This window comes from Myotis lucifugus, unplaced genomic scaffold, assembly GCF_000147115.1.
Source record: "Myotis lucifugus unplaced genomic scaffold, Myoluc2.0 scaffold_157, whole genome shotgun sequence".
Classification (NCBI taxonomy): Eukaryota; Metazoa; Chordata; class Mammalia; order Chiroptera; family Vespertilionidae; genus Myotis; species Myotis lucifugus.
This window is the reverse complement of record NW_005871205.1, coordinates 133,685-147,941: the sequence shown is the minus strand read 5'-3', so window position 1 is coordinate 147,941 and position 14,257 is coordinate 133,685. Positions and strand designations below refer to the sequence as shown.

General features: G+C 56.2%; 1 protein-coding gene across 2 annotated transcripts in view; it reads left to right on the top strand.

Annotated features, from left to right (window-relative positions):
- RAB11FIP4 (RAB11 family interacting protein 4) overlaps positions 1–6,130 on the top strand; it is a 70,774-nt gene extending 64,644 nt beyond the window's left edge. For both annotated transcript variants that reach the window (XM_006095563.3, XM_023759506.1), the window contains one exon: positions 262–6,130. In XM_006095563.3, the coding sequence (XP_006095625.2) occupies positions 262–378 (117 nt within the window). In that variant the 3' untranslated portion in view covers positions 379–6,130. The remainder of the gene's footprint in view (positions 1–261) is intronic.
- The last annotated feature ends 8,127 nt before the right edge of the window (positions 6,131–14,257 follow it).

Here is a 14,257-nt window from a genome sequence, read left to right as displayed (position 1 = left end):
AACTTACCCATACCTGGGCCCCTCCACAGACCAGTCAAATCAGGGTCTGGGGCTGGGCCTGGGCATCTGCATGGTTCCCTCTCCTTGGGTGTGAGTCGAGCCGGGCTTTAGACTCGTGTCCTGGCACCGAGTGCTGAGGTTGGTCTTGGGGCTGCCTTGCCTGGGTCTCCTGAGCTCTGTCCTTGGGCACTGGCTCCCTGTGAGCCCGGGCACCTGGCTCCGCCCAGGCCGGCCTCTGACCGCCTCTCCCATTACCATCAGCTTATGGAAGCCCTCAAGGAGCAGGAGGAGATCAACTTCCGGCTGCGGCAGTACATGGACAAGATCATCCTCGCCATCCTGGACCATAACCCCTCCATCCTCGAGATCAAACACTGAGACGGGGGCTGGCTGCAGAGCGGCCTCGGGACCCCGGGACCCCGGGACCCCAGGACCCCAGGACCGAAGGGCAGACCCTGCCTGAGGATGCGGCCCCAGCCGGGCCCCCCCCACACACTGAAAATGTATCCCTGGCCACCATGTAATGTGTACTGGTGTGGACGCTGAGCACACAGCGAGGGGTGAGCGTGGGGCCGTGGCTGGGGGTGACTCGGCGCCGTTAGCTGTCCATGCACTTTGTGGTCCCTTTGCAGGGGCAGAGCGTCCTGGAGGTTTCGGGGGGCAAGGTCTGCAATCAGGAGTGACTGTAATAACAAGAACTGGAAGCTTGTGTTGCAGATACTGGATAAAATGATTCTACCTCTGGGGGTGAGGATTAAATACTCTAGGGAGACAGCTCTTTCTCCCACCCATGCCTTCTGGGAGCAGGAGCAAAGTTATGACCTTTCCTGGGAGTTCAGCTGTCCAGCAGCGGTGTCCTCGCCAGCCTCTGTAGCCACCTTTGAAGTCCAGGTGCTGGAGCTCAGAGAGGAGGAAGTGGCGTTTAGGGGGACATGAGGAGGGGCCCCCACCAGCCCCCTCCCCGGCCGGCAGCCCCTGCGATGCTTGTGCGCCGTGTGTCCAAAGGACTCGGGCTTGCTGCCGAGCCACCTTCATTCTGAGAAGCCTCGTGTTTTTAGCACCCTCCGTGCCCCTCCCATCCCTGCTGACCTACCTCCCTTCCTGTTTTGTTTTGTTTTTGAGACCATGAAAAATAAGCAGCGTTCACTTGGCTGTAACGTGCAGGGATTAAAGGAGGGAGAAGGAGGCTGAGGGACGGGGGTGTTTCAGGCACGTGTTGGCATCGGGCAACCAAAGACGTGGTTTTCGGGGAGGAGCACGCTCGCCTCCCCACCAGGTTCCTTCCGCCGGCTGCATCTGGAAAGAGAAGCCAGGATGGACCGTCAGCCGCTTCTGGGGCTGGCAGTGGACCTTGCTCACCACCCTGCGTTCTGCGCAGCCTGGTGACAGCAGCCGCGGGCGCGGGTGTTCAGAGCCAGGCCTGTGGGCTGGGCTCAGCTGGGCAGGGAGACCCCGGCATCCCAACTTTTAGGAACACACCTGCGTTCGGTCCTCAGCCAGTGGGAAACGAATGCTGTCCTGGTGGGAGACACAGTTGGGGAAGTTTCAGGGAAACCTTAGTCGTCCGTCCTCGGGGCACGTGTGGGAGTTCACACACATTTTCAATGTGATCTTTTGTTGGGGCAGCTGGGAGTAGATAGGGTACTTTTCCTCTGAGTTGTCCCAGTGGTTCTCCATTTTATATGGCCGATTCGTTTCCTCAATCCAAATATATAAACATGGATGGTCTTCATTTCCCCCCCGAAGTTTGCTTTCGTTAGCACTTCTAGTGTACAGGGAAAGTTTGGGCATGTTGTGGAGGGCGTGGGGGGGAGTATGCCGAGAAGGTAGGGTAGTGGCGGGTGAAGAGGGCCCCTGGGGACTTGGGGGTTCCCTGCTCACAGAGGTAGGCTGCGGCCACGACCCACCTTCTTTCCAGTCCTGTCAGCTTTTGCTTTGGTTGGATTGTGTGATTTCTTTTCAAGAATATGTGTGGGGTTTGTTTCAAGCGGCAAATAACGGGACTGCGTTGGCTTGATCTAGGAGTTTGGGGCCCCCCACACCAGGAAAACCAGGGCAGGAGTCCGTCCTCCGGAGCTTCTCAACCCCTTGGGACACTGGTCTCCTCGGGCTCCGCTGAGGGTCTGAGCAGTGGCTCTGAGAAGTGGCCGTGGAAGGAAAGCATAGGGAGCCGGTCTCTCAAGAATTTGCTAATAGGACGGAGCGCCATGAATGAAAGGAAAGGAACGATAAACTTGGCCTGGCTTTGGTCTGGGTTTTACTTGGGAAGGAGTCCCGCAGAGATGGTGGGGCTTGCCCCAGGGATGAGCGTTTTATGTGTAAAACTGTACAAGCTCCTTAGCTGCAGGGAGGTGGGAGGCTGCCCTGCCTGAGTTGCAGTCGCAGTGTGGGAAGGGATTTTGCCTGGGGAAAGGGGCGGGAAAAGCGGTCAGCCCGCAGCGTTCTGCGCCTCCTCCTGCAGGGGGCGCCACAGGCACACTCCCCGAGGAAGCCCCGCGTCTGCAAGGCCCTCAGGACCTGGTGCAGGGGCGTGGGGCCTCTGGACGAGGGCGGACTTTAACACGAGGCTGAAGTCCATGTAACACACACCTCAAGTTACACCCAGCCTCTGACATCAGCCAGAATACCTCTTAGGAAACCTCGTCTGTCCCATTGGCTTTTTCAGATGACACTTTAGAAAAGCTCTTCTGTGCTTGAAAGCTAGCCTGAGGAGGGCGGGTGCCTCGGGGTCCCAGCCCCCCAACCCCGCAGGTCCCAGAGCTGCACTGACCTGGGTCTGCCCCGTTCCTGTGCTGCCTCCTCCCTCGTGTGTGCTCAGGTTGAGGGTCCTGCCCTGCTCGCTCAGTCCTGGTGAACAGTATCCAGGATGCCCAGTGAAATTTGAATTTCAGGTAAACGACCTAATTTTTAGTAGAAGTCTATTCCACACAATAGTTGGCACATAATTAAAATGGAGAGATTTTTGAAATTCTGATCACAGGCCCAAATCCCTAGAGGTTCTGATTTCATGGGTGTGGGTGTGGCCCAGGCTTCGGACGTTTAAAATTCCCCAGGTGATTGTGATTTGCCTGGGTGGCCTGTGTGGGTTTTGGTTTTGGTTTTGGTTCTTGCTAAACCCAGGTAGGAACCAGCACTACCTAGAGCAGCGGTCACCAACCTTTCGGACCTCACGGACCACCATTGTCCGCGGACGACTGGCTGGTGACCGCTGCCCTAGAGGGGCTTCTGCAGAGACGCCCACTTTATATGACACTGGCCTGTCCTTGCACTCAACTCAAAGCCAGACAGGACTCACGGAGCCGGCACGTTAGTTTTATCTACAGAATCTAATAGAACGGAAGCCCCTTCTGTTAGATTCTGTGGGAAGGTATAAGGAATAAAGTTCTAGTACAAAAAAATTTTAACTTTGACGTGGCCAGAGTTAGACAAGATGTTTTATTTTAAATGTGTTAGATCCTTGCCGAATTGTAAGAGGGACCTTTCTTTAGCTTGACTTGACTTCTGACCTGTTAAAAACACAAAGCCTGAGACGAGAACCTTCCCAGGCCCTTGGACCTGAAAGGGTGGTTCTCTGCTCTGGCTGGACATTGGCATCGCCTGGGGGGATTTTTAAAATTCTGCTGACTGGGCTGACAAGTTGGGGTTTAATTGTCCTGGGTATGGCCCAGGCGTCTAGATGTTGGAAGGGCTCCCCGGGTTTTGCTAATGTGCAGCCCGGGGACTGGGGGCTGGGGCCTGTCCTGGAAGGTTGCTGGCCAGGGTCAGGGAACACGGGAGGAAGTGGCTGTTGGGCTTCTTAATCCAGGTGTTAGATGACAGGCAGTCTCCTGCTGGGCGGGTGGTGGGTTTTCCTAAGGTGACTTCCGATGGCAGGAAGTTAGCAGACCCCTTGACCCCAGAATGCCAGGCCAGAAGCCTTCAGGAGCTGGCGAATCCACCTGTTCTCGCCAGCCTGTGGGTTAGCCATCTTGAGTGGGCAGGTCTGCTTGGTGCCCGCAGTCAGTGGGTGGCAGGAGTGGGGATGGAGGAGGAGGAGCAGGACAGCCTGGCAGGGAGCCGACAAGCAGCCTCAAACAGTGGGCTTTGCCTCGGGTCGGTGTCCCCTGGGTGGGTAAGGGTTGCCCCAGCTCCTCCCTGAGTAACCAAACCAACACCCGCCCACAATCAGGAGGCTCCAGGTGCTGTGACACCCGGGAGTCTGATTCCTGGCCCAGTCAGGAGGGCACAGTGTGGGCGCTTTTGTTACAATGAGCGACAGAGGCCTCCCAGGACTCCCGGGGCCGTGGGTCAGGGAGAAATGAGCCCTCTTTTTGTGCTCTGTGGGGGTCTGTTTACTAGTAATGAATTAGCAAATTTAACCCTAAAAGCTAATGTAGATGTGGTTGGAAACGGGAAGTTTTTGGATGGTCACCATTCCAAGGAAATGACTTAGTTGTCCCCGCAGATCTGCACCTGAGGTGGGTGTTAGATTGAGGAGAGGGCCGTTCCCTGCTGTCATCTCCAGCCTTTCTTCCTTTGGGACTAGGCAGCCCCTCTAGGGCTGTGATTCAGGCTGGGAGACAGGCACGCTGCTGCGGGGCCTCAGGCTAGGGGGCCAGGCCCTCCCCGTCACTCTGAGCAAGTCCCTCCCCTTCCCTGACCCTGGGACCTCCGGGTCCTGCCCTCCTGCTCTGTGTGTGCATGAGAGGGCGGGGGGCAGGGGGAGCAGGACCACGGCTGCCCCCCTCATGGCAGGGCAACTCCAAGGCTGCCCACCTGGGAAAATAGACCACTTTCTAGAAAGTTGTTTTTAAAAGCGTAAACCCTGGTGAAGTCGATGCGCCATGATTTTGTTGCTCCGACCTTGTGCTTCTCTTCCCGTTGTGACTGTAGCGGGGGATGTCTGCCCAAGCCCCCCAGGAGGGGTGGCTGGGAGTGGCACCCCAGGGCCACCCCCGCAGGATCTAAGTGCTGTTGTCCCAGGAGCCCGAGCCTCCTGCTGGGACCCGCTGTTCTGTGCTGCACAGGCTGCGTTTTGTCTGCATGGTTTGGGGTCATTGTCCTTGTGCCTTTTTCTTCCCCGTCACCCCTGTACAGGACTTTCCACGTTGCCACTGCCCCCTTTTCTACATCCTCGCGTTGCCCCTGGCCCTTCCCGAGCCCTGTAAATGTGTACATAGTGTTGCACTTCGTGTCCGCGTGCCTCCGCCACGTCCGGCCTGCTCCCCGTGTCCCAGCTCGCCCGCCGCGGGGACCAGGCTCCACTGCCCCTTCGTCACCCAGCCGTGCAGACGTGGTCACTTGTACAGAATTTTCCATGATGGTCTTAAGCTTGGGGGGCTCGGGCCCACTTAGTCCCTCGTCTAGCCTGCTGCTAGTGTAGAAGCCTCGCACATCAGAAAGGGTGGCTTTGTGTAAACTTCTCCCACAAACCTCTCCTGCGTTGGCGTCAATATTTATAGAAAGTAGAGCGCACCTTCCCAGCCTGGGGCTTCAGCCCGGCAGGGACGTTCCGGGTCTGCCAGCTCCGTGGGCCCCTCGGAGATGCACCCCCGCCCCCGGGGAAGCCGCTGCCATCTGGTGTCTAGATCAGCTGCGGACAGGTGGGCAGAGGGAAGAGGCTTCTCGCTGCTGCCCCGCCTGCCGTTAACAACTGCCAAGCTCTCCCTCATCTGCTGAAGGTGCTCAGACCCGGGTGCCATTAAATCCCCCACTGACATCGGACCGAGGTCAGACCGGGCGAGGCTGCAGACTCTCGCAGCCGGCTGGCTCCCTTCACCCCAGCTCTCTCAGCTGGGCCTCCTGGGGGGAAGGGGACGGGGAGTTCCAATGGAATGAGTTGCACGTGTGGCCTCAGGTCCAAGGGTTGGTTGATGGCTTTGCCTCTGTGGGTTCCACCTGAGTCTGTAGCCCCAGGAGCCTCCATCTGGAAGCGGGCTTAGCTCTCAGCCCTCGGGCTCAGTGAGACCCCGCCTCCAGGCCCCAGGGTGGGGGAGAGTGGGGTGAGGCCCCAAGGCTGTGAGCCAGGGTCCCGAGCTCTCCACCCCCAGCCTGCTTCCAGCCCAAAAGAAGCAGGCTCTCAGAGGCGGGCTCCCTCGGGAACTAATGTACAGACTGAGGTGTAAATAAACAGTTTGCTTTTCTTGCCTGACTTAATGGTGAGTTTCTGTGGTGGAGGAGGGAGGGAGGAAGGCGGGGGGCTGGTCCCAGGGCTCCCGGAGATAGACCATCTCCCTACAGAGAGCAGGCCTCACCCCGCGTGCCAGGTGCTGGTGCTGACCTGCAGGGGCCGGGGGTCTCCCTGCAGACTCCTGCTGTAGCCGCCGGCCCCGGGAGATGCGTGTGGATCCCAGAGCTGCTCTAACACCACCAGCCCAGCCCCAGGGCTGAGTTTGAAAAGCTTGTCTTCGCTGCAACCACGTTCCCTCTCCCAGCCAGGGCCTCCCAGGGTCTCAGCTCATCCACTTTCCTCCAGGCCAGCCACCGTGACCCCTGGGCACAGGCCAAGTCCCCCACTCAGCCTGGTTTCCCACTGCCCTGCCAGCGCCGGGCCTGCCAAGCCCCAGTGTGGAGGTGGCTCCAGGGTAGGTGGCCAGACCCCCAGATTTCTACCCTCCTTGTTTATCCCTCCCTCGTTATTATAGGGTTCCAGGTGTCAAAGGGGTTCATAGGTCACCCTGCTGCTGGAGATGAATCTGCCCTCCCTGTTGGGCAGGCAAGACCAGACACCTGCACTTCCCCAGGAAGGCCCCGTGCCACGGGTCTGCCAGCGCAGGCGGGCGGCTCCCTACCCACTGGCTTCCCATGGCCTCCTGGGCTCGGGGAAGTCACCTCCCAACACTGGGGGTTGTGTTCTCTCGGACCTTATTCCCTCCATCCTAACGTGTCCTCTTTCCTTTCCAGCTAGGGTTGCCAGATTTTGCAAATAAAAATACAAGAGATCCAGTTAAATTTGAATTTCAGAAATAAGTTGTTTAGTTTAAGTATGTCCATGCAACACTAAAACGTTACTCGGTGCAGACCTGAAATTTGAATTTAGCTGGGCACTTTTTAAAACTGGCAGTCCTATACCCACCCTCCCAGGGCCTCTGCTGCCAGTCAGGTGCCTCCAGTTCCTGAGTGTTGCCCTGCACCCCAGTTCCTTCTTACTTTGACACTATTTTTTTTAAATGTTTTTATTGATTTCCGAGAGAGAATGGGAGCAGGAGCTGGAAACATCAATGATGAGAGAGAATCATCCCTTGGCTGCCTCCTGCACGCCCCCTACTGGGGATCGAGACCGCAACAAGGGCATGTGCCTTGACCAACCATAACCTTCTAGACCTAGTTCATAGGTCGATGCTCAATCATGGAGCCACACCAGCCGGGCGCCACCACTTGCAGTGGTTCTCAACCTTCCTAGTGCCGCGACCCTTTAATACAGTTCCTCATGTTGTGGTGACCCCAACCATAAAATTATTTTCGTTGCTACTTCATAACTAATTTTGCTACTGTTATGAATTGTAATGTAAATATCTGATATGCTATATATGTTTTCCGATGGTCGCGACCCACAGTGGTTCTCAACCTTGGATGCACGTTAGAATCACCTGGGAATCTTTTTAAAATCCTGATTTCTGGGCCTCATCCTCGATTCTAATGTGCAGCCAAGGTTGAGAACCACTGCTTTAAAGAGTCTGGTTTTGCCTTCTCCCCAGCCTTCCAGAGCAGCTGCTAGCATTTCCAGAAGCTCTGGCCCCCTCGCAGCCTGCCTCGGGTTGTGTGTAGACATCAGGAGCCCTGAAAAGGACTTGGCATGGAGGTGAATGCTGAGTCGAGTCAGGGAAGTGGAGGGGAGCAGAGTGGTGTCCCGGGGACCAGGGTGGGGACAGGGGCAGGGGCATTGCTAAAGGACCCCAGTATCGACTTCTAATGTGCTGACGCTCACAATCCTCAAGCCATTAACCATTTTCTAAGCATCGACTCTGTTCACGGAGAGATTCCTGGACCTGAAACCAGAGGCCTGGGTTTGGACCCCCAGCCCTGGCTTCCTGCTGTGTGCCTGAGCCAGGTACTCACCTCTGGGAGTTTCAGTTGCCTGGACTGTAAGCAAAGGAAATGACAGTTCCTCCCTCGACGTTGTGACGAGGAGCACCTGTGTGGTGTGTGCCCAAGCCCCAGGTGGGGACCCAGTCAGTGCTGCAGAATCAACACCTGGCTTTCAGGAGGTAAGACTCCTCTTCCCCAACAGATTATCAAAGTGTCTCCTCTATTGTGTTAGTTTTCCAGGTGCTTGTAAAAACGTACCACAACTGGGTGGCTTTACACCACAGACATTTATTCTCTCCCAGGTCTGGAGGCCAGAAGCCTGAAATCAAGGTGTCAGCAGGGTTGGTTCCTCCTGGAGCTTTAGGGACGGTCGGTTCCGGGCCCCTCTCAGATTCTGCTGCTTGCCAGCATCTTGATGTCCCTTAGCTTGTGGCTGCATTTTCACGTGGACACCTTACTTCAGGATATCTGTGTTCAAATTTTACTTTTTTTAAAAATATATTTGTATTGATTTCAGAGAGGAAGGAGAGGGAGAGAGAGATGGAAACATCAACGATGAGAGAGAATCACTGATTGGCTGCCTCCTGCACCCCCGCTATGGGGGATCCAGCCTGCAACCCAGGCATGTGCCCTGACTGGGAACTGAACTGCGACCTCCTGGTTCATAGGTTGATGCTCAACCACTGAGCCACACCAGCTGGGCTCACCTTTCTTATAAGGAGGCCAGACATTGTAGTAGGACCTCAACTTGATTACACCTGCAAACACCGTATTTTCCAATAAGGCTGCATTCACAGGCACCAGGACTTAGGGCTTCAACATATCTCATCGGGGTGGTGTGAGGGGGACACAATTCAACCAAGTGTACTCTTCTGGAGAGAGGTGGGAGCACCTGCCGCTGTGTGTGCAGGTGGTGCCCTCTGCACAGGTCCGTGCCCACTCACCAGTCTTGAAGGGTTCCTGACCACTGTAACCGGTGATGTCATCCCCACGGCCCCCAAAGGTCTCAGTTCCTGCTAAGTGTTTCACTGTCAGATCCCACCAACTCGCTGGGCCCTTAAATGTAGGGGCTTTTAGAGTTGTCTGTGACCGGGTCAGAGTCTCCTGAAAGGGTCCAAAATATCAGCACGAAATCACTCAACCAGCCAACAACCTGCTGAGCAGCACCGGTGTGCCAAGCTCGGTGCCCAGCACTGGGAGTTGGTACAGAAAAGACAGCAGAGGCTTCTGTCCTGGGGGAGGGGGGAGGCACCAGAGGACTGCGGGGGCTGGGGGCCAGGGACGCCTTCCCCCAAGGAAGGGGTGTTTCAGCAGGGCCCGAAGGACTGGAGGACTCAGGAGCTACACGTGGGGGAGGCTTGTAGAAAGCTCCGCCCTTTCGGGATACTGTGCCTGGGAGGGGGGCCTGGTGAGGCAGCACAGAGCCCGGTGGGCTAAGGGTGGGTCTCAGTCGCCCATGAAGCACATGATTTGTTTCAGCAGCACCTGGTGTGGGGCTAGGTGCTGGGCTGTGAAGGTGAGCAAAGCCGACCCGCCCCCCATCCCCGTGACACAGGAGCGTCTAGGATGCTGGATGGGAGAGGCTCCTCCTGGCTGCACAGGTGCATCCTGGGGGAATGTGAAGCCACGTGGGTACAGGCGGACCCCGGAGCCATTGCAGGCTCGGTCCAGGCCGTGGCACTTAAGCGAGCATCACAGGAAAGCGCGCTGTAACCTTATTGATGGCGGAGGGTCTTGCCTTCAAGTTGTGGAAACACAACATCTGAGAAGCACAGGAAAGGAGGTGCACCTGTGTGTATGGGGACCCAGCCCAGCGCTGTGGATTCGGGGGTGTGGCGGGGCTGGACACTTTTGTGGGGGCTTTTTTGTTTGTTGTTCTCAAAGTCCCCAGGTGATTCCAGGGGTGAGAATCACCGGTGCAGACTCACTCCTGAAACCATTTGGGGAGTCAGGGGAGAGCAGCTGAGGATGGAGGAGGAGGAGGGGCCAGGTGAGGGAGGTTGGGGAGGGCGCTGGAGCAGGAACAGAAGGTGCAAAGGCCTTAGAGAACCAGCAGGAGAAGAGCAGGACCGCCCGCTGCGGAAGGATCTTAGCCTGGGAGCCGCCGGCTCAGAGCGGAGATTCAGAGCAGCAGGCGCCAGGTAGGTTGCTGAGGCGAGAGATGAAGGCAGCCTGCACTCAGGTAAGACCTGGTTTTATTGTTTCTTTGCTGAGTGGGACGAGGAGTTGGAATCACTGGGTGTTGGTGGTCACTTGGGCAGGGGAGCCAGGCTTCTCTCAGCCCTCCTGGGAGGTCTCCGGCCACCCGTCTCCAGGAAACGACTCGCTACAGCCACGAGTGGGAAAGTTATTCCTCCAGCTCCTCACCTTCAGGCCTCAGCGCAGCAGGCCAGCACCCTAGCCCTTGTCGGGTCCAGAGACCCATGGTCAGCAGGGATGCTTGGTGGTCAGCAGGATGGTCGGTGGCAAAACAGAGGGGTGTTTGGTGGTCAGCAGGAGGATGGTCGGTGGTCAGCAGGAGGATGGTCGGTGGTCAGCAGGAGGATGGTCGGTGGTCAGCAGGGGGTGCTCAGTGAGGGTCAAGGCAGGTTCCCCTCCAGTCGGTCCATCTGGGTGTCTGTGCTGACTTTGGAGCCCTGGGAACTGGCATGATGCCGCCCCCTCGGAGCCCCTCCCCCCTGCTTGGCCCGCAGGAGGCTGCGAGGAGGTGGTGCGTGTTAGATTTTACCGATTTAGGGTTTGCTGCGTGCCGGGCAGTGTTCTAAGTGCTTGCATTGTTTTGTGTCATTTAGTCCTCAGACAACCATGAGGTGGGTGGTAGGAGTATCCCCATTTTCCAGATGAGGAAACTCACTGCCACAGGTGACCTAACTGGCCGCAGGTCACCCAGGATCCACACTCGGGTGCCGGGGTGGGGAAGCATCATCCCAGAGCCGCAACCGGCTCCCCCAGGAGTGGCTGCTCAGGCTGGGGAGGCCCTGCAGCAGGGAAGACTTCAGGGAGAAGGCAGCCACGTGCTGAGCCTGAAGCCTGGGGGGCTCCCCGGGGGCTGAGGGGCTGTCAGAGGGCCTGGCAGGGCACAGTGGGCGCAGTAGTGTGGAAGTGGGAACTCGTGTGCCCTGTTTGCTCTGATGAGCAGGAGCAGAGGCCCAGGAGGACGGTCAGCCTCGTGGGCTGGGCTGCACGTGAAGTGGGGTAAGGCGTCAATCGTGCTCCAAGGCCCTGGGCGAGGTTGTGGACTTTAGGGCCCAGGGAGTCCAGAGCCAGCTTCAAGCCAGTCCTGCCTGGAACTAACCAGGGGGCTGGGTTGGGGCTGCAGGAAGTGCCCCTCTGGCTCCTGCTATCACTCCAAGCTCTGGCTTTATTATTGGGTTCTGATTGGGGCTCCAAGACATTGGTATGGCCTTTAGGTTTAAAAACAAAAATGCTGTGCCCAGCCGGTGTGGCTCAGTGGTTGAGCATCGATCTATGAACCAAGAGGTCACAGTTCAATTCCCGGTCAGGGCACATGCCCAGGTGACAGGCTCAATCTCTAAGAGGGGGCGTGGAGGAGGCAGCCGGTCCATGATTCTCATAACTGATGTTTCTGTCTCTCTCTCCCTCTCCCCTCCTCTCTGAAAGCAACAAAAACATATTTAAAATTGTTTAAAAAGAAAGATAGCCGCCATTGACTTATTCTCTCCCTATGGGCCGGCCACTGTCTGTTGAGAGGCGGGGTTGACTTCCCCTCCCCTCGAAGGTGGCTGGCTTTGCGACTACAGTGGGGCCTTGACTTACTAGTGTCCCGACTAACGAGTTTTTTGAGATACCAGCTGTCTCTCGGCAGATTTTTTGCATTGAGTTGATAGAGTAATTTGAGTTAATGAGCTCCTTAGCGAGCTCGGTCTGGGAACGAATTAAACTCGTAAGTCAAGGCCCCACTGTATTTGATCACTAGGTACAAATGGCATCGTCTGGCAGATGTGACATTCTGGGGTTGCTCAGCTCTGGCCTTAGGTAGCCTGCAGGGAGCTTCTGCTTCCTTCCTCTCGAAATGCGCCTTCTTGGAGGCCAGCTGCCACGCCGAGGAAGCCCCGGCAGCCACATGGAGAACAGCTGGAAGGCCCAGCGTGGCCTCACTCCCGGGCCAACAGCCCCAGCCAAGCTCCCGGCTAGTGTCGGCCGTGGGAGTGAGGCAGCACCGGATGGAGCACAACTGCCTGGCCAGCCCAGAGAACCGTGACAAGTAATTAAGTTCTTGTTGCAAGCTCTATGATGACACAGCAATAGATGCATGAGACACAGGTCTTCAGTGCTTTCTTCTCTGCCAGGCTTCCTCCCAGAAGGCCTATCTTTCCCCAGAGGAATCCATCCTGGGGGGGTGACTTGGTCCATAAGTCCTCTGCCCTCAACCAGGCAGACCTCTCACTGCCCAGGAGCCCCACGGGCACCCTGACTGCCCGAGAGGGCAGGATCGCGCTCAGGGAAAGAGTCCGGAGGCTGCAGCTGCTCAGCGTGGTGCTCGCTGAGGCTCCCGCCTTGTTTGGGGGCTTCTGAGGAGCCTGGTGCTGTTTAGCCCGTGATCCACCTGCCGGCTCTCCCGGCCCCTTTAAATTGCACAGCCACCTGGAAGCACTTTGTTCAGAGTGAATGCCCACGAGTGGAGGAGTCAGGAAAAGGTAACAACTAAACACTGGGGAAGGGGAGAGAGAGAAAAGCCAAACTGCACTAAACCTGAGGATGAAAAGCAGGCTTAGTTCAAATGTCGACAAGCGTGGCCACATGCTGTTCCAGCAGGTTTCAAGTTGCGTTACCTTTTTTCTCCTATGAACGGCAGCCTTAATTTAGAGCTTTTGTGCTGGGGAAGGGACTGTGAAACTTGACCAAAGGGACAAGTGTCAGGTTGCTACTACACCCCAAGGAAAAGGGTGGTGCCAGCATTTCCCTCCCTTGCTAACGTTAGCAGCGAATAATGAAGAAGGTTGTTCAATTTTTAACTAATACAGGGGGGTGGCTAAGAGCTAACTCACTCTCCCGTTTTGTGGATGAGCAAACAGATTAAACAGCCGCTGGGAGGCCCTGGGCATGGCCCATGTTACATCCAGCATCTCAAAAGTTTCAACTATTCCACCCTAGCTGGTTTGGTTTAGTGGATAGAGTGTCAGCCTGTGGACTAAAGGGTCCCGGGTTCAATCCCAGCCAAAGGCACATGACTGGGTTGCAGGCTTGATCCTCCCCTAGGGGAGGTAAAGGAGGCAGCCAATCAATGATTCTCTCTCATCATAGATGTTTCTATCTCTCTATCTCCCTTCCTCTCTGAAATCAATAAAAATATATACTTTTTAAAAAGTTTCAACTATTCCACGCAAATAACACCAGCCTACATACCTAGAACCGAAAAGGGTGTTCCCGGTATATAACCTCCTGTATCAACGAACTGTGATTGCTATGTAACAAACCAGCCTCAAAAATGTAGTGGCTTACAACACAGCAGTGAATTATCTTCAGGATTTTATGGGTCGGCCGGCAGTTCCTCTGCTGGGCATGCATGTGGCTGCATTCGGCTGCTGGTCAGCTGGCAGGAAGGGCCAAGATGGCTACCCTTACCTGTCTGGCAGGTGGTGCTGGCTTTCAGCTGCGAAACTTCTCGTGGCCCCTCATCCTCCAACAGCGAGTCTGTCTTCCTCACACAGTGGTCTCAGGACGGGGTGCTGAGGTGGTAGAGGCAGAAGCTGTAAGGTCTCTTGAGACCTAAGCTTCAGCATTCACACAGCGTCACTTTACCACATCCTATTGGTCGAGGCAAGCCAGGTGGCCAGCCCGTGTCCAAACAGGAGAGAAACAGACTCCGCCTTTTAGATGGGAAAGGCAGCAAAGAAGTCGTGGCCGCATTCAATCTGCACCTCCAGCATTTCCTAGCCTTCTTTCCTGCTTTATTTTGCACCCTTGTACTTACCACCATCTGACATACTATATGTTTTGATTATTTATTTTTAAATGGGAGTGCCGCCAGGACAGGGATCTGTGCTGCTCAGTCACTGCTATGGCCCCAGCACGAGAACAGGGTCTGGCAAGTAGTAGGTGCTCAGTGAGGACTCACTGAAGGAAGGAATGACTGGCTGCTCTTACCAGCGCACTGCATGGCGGTGGAGGTGGGCACGGCCTCATTCTTGCCCAGTAGGAGGAGCTCTGTTTTCCGGAACCAGCTCTCACTTTTGGGTCAAATTTCGGAGCATCTTGGCCAGTGCAAAAGCTCTCTATTAAAAACAGT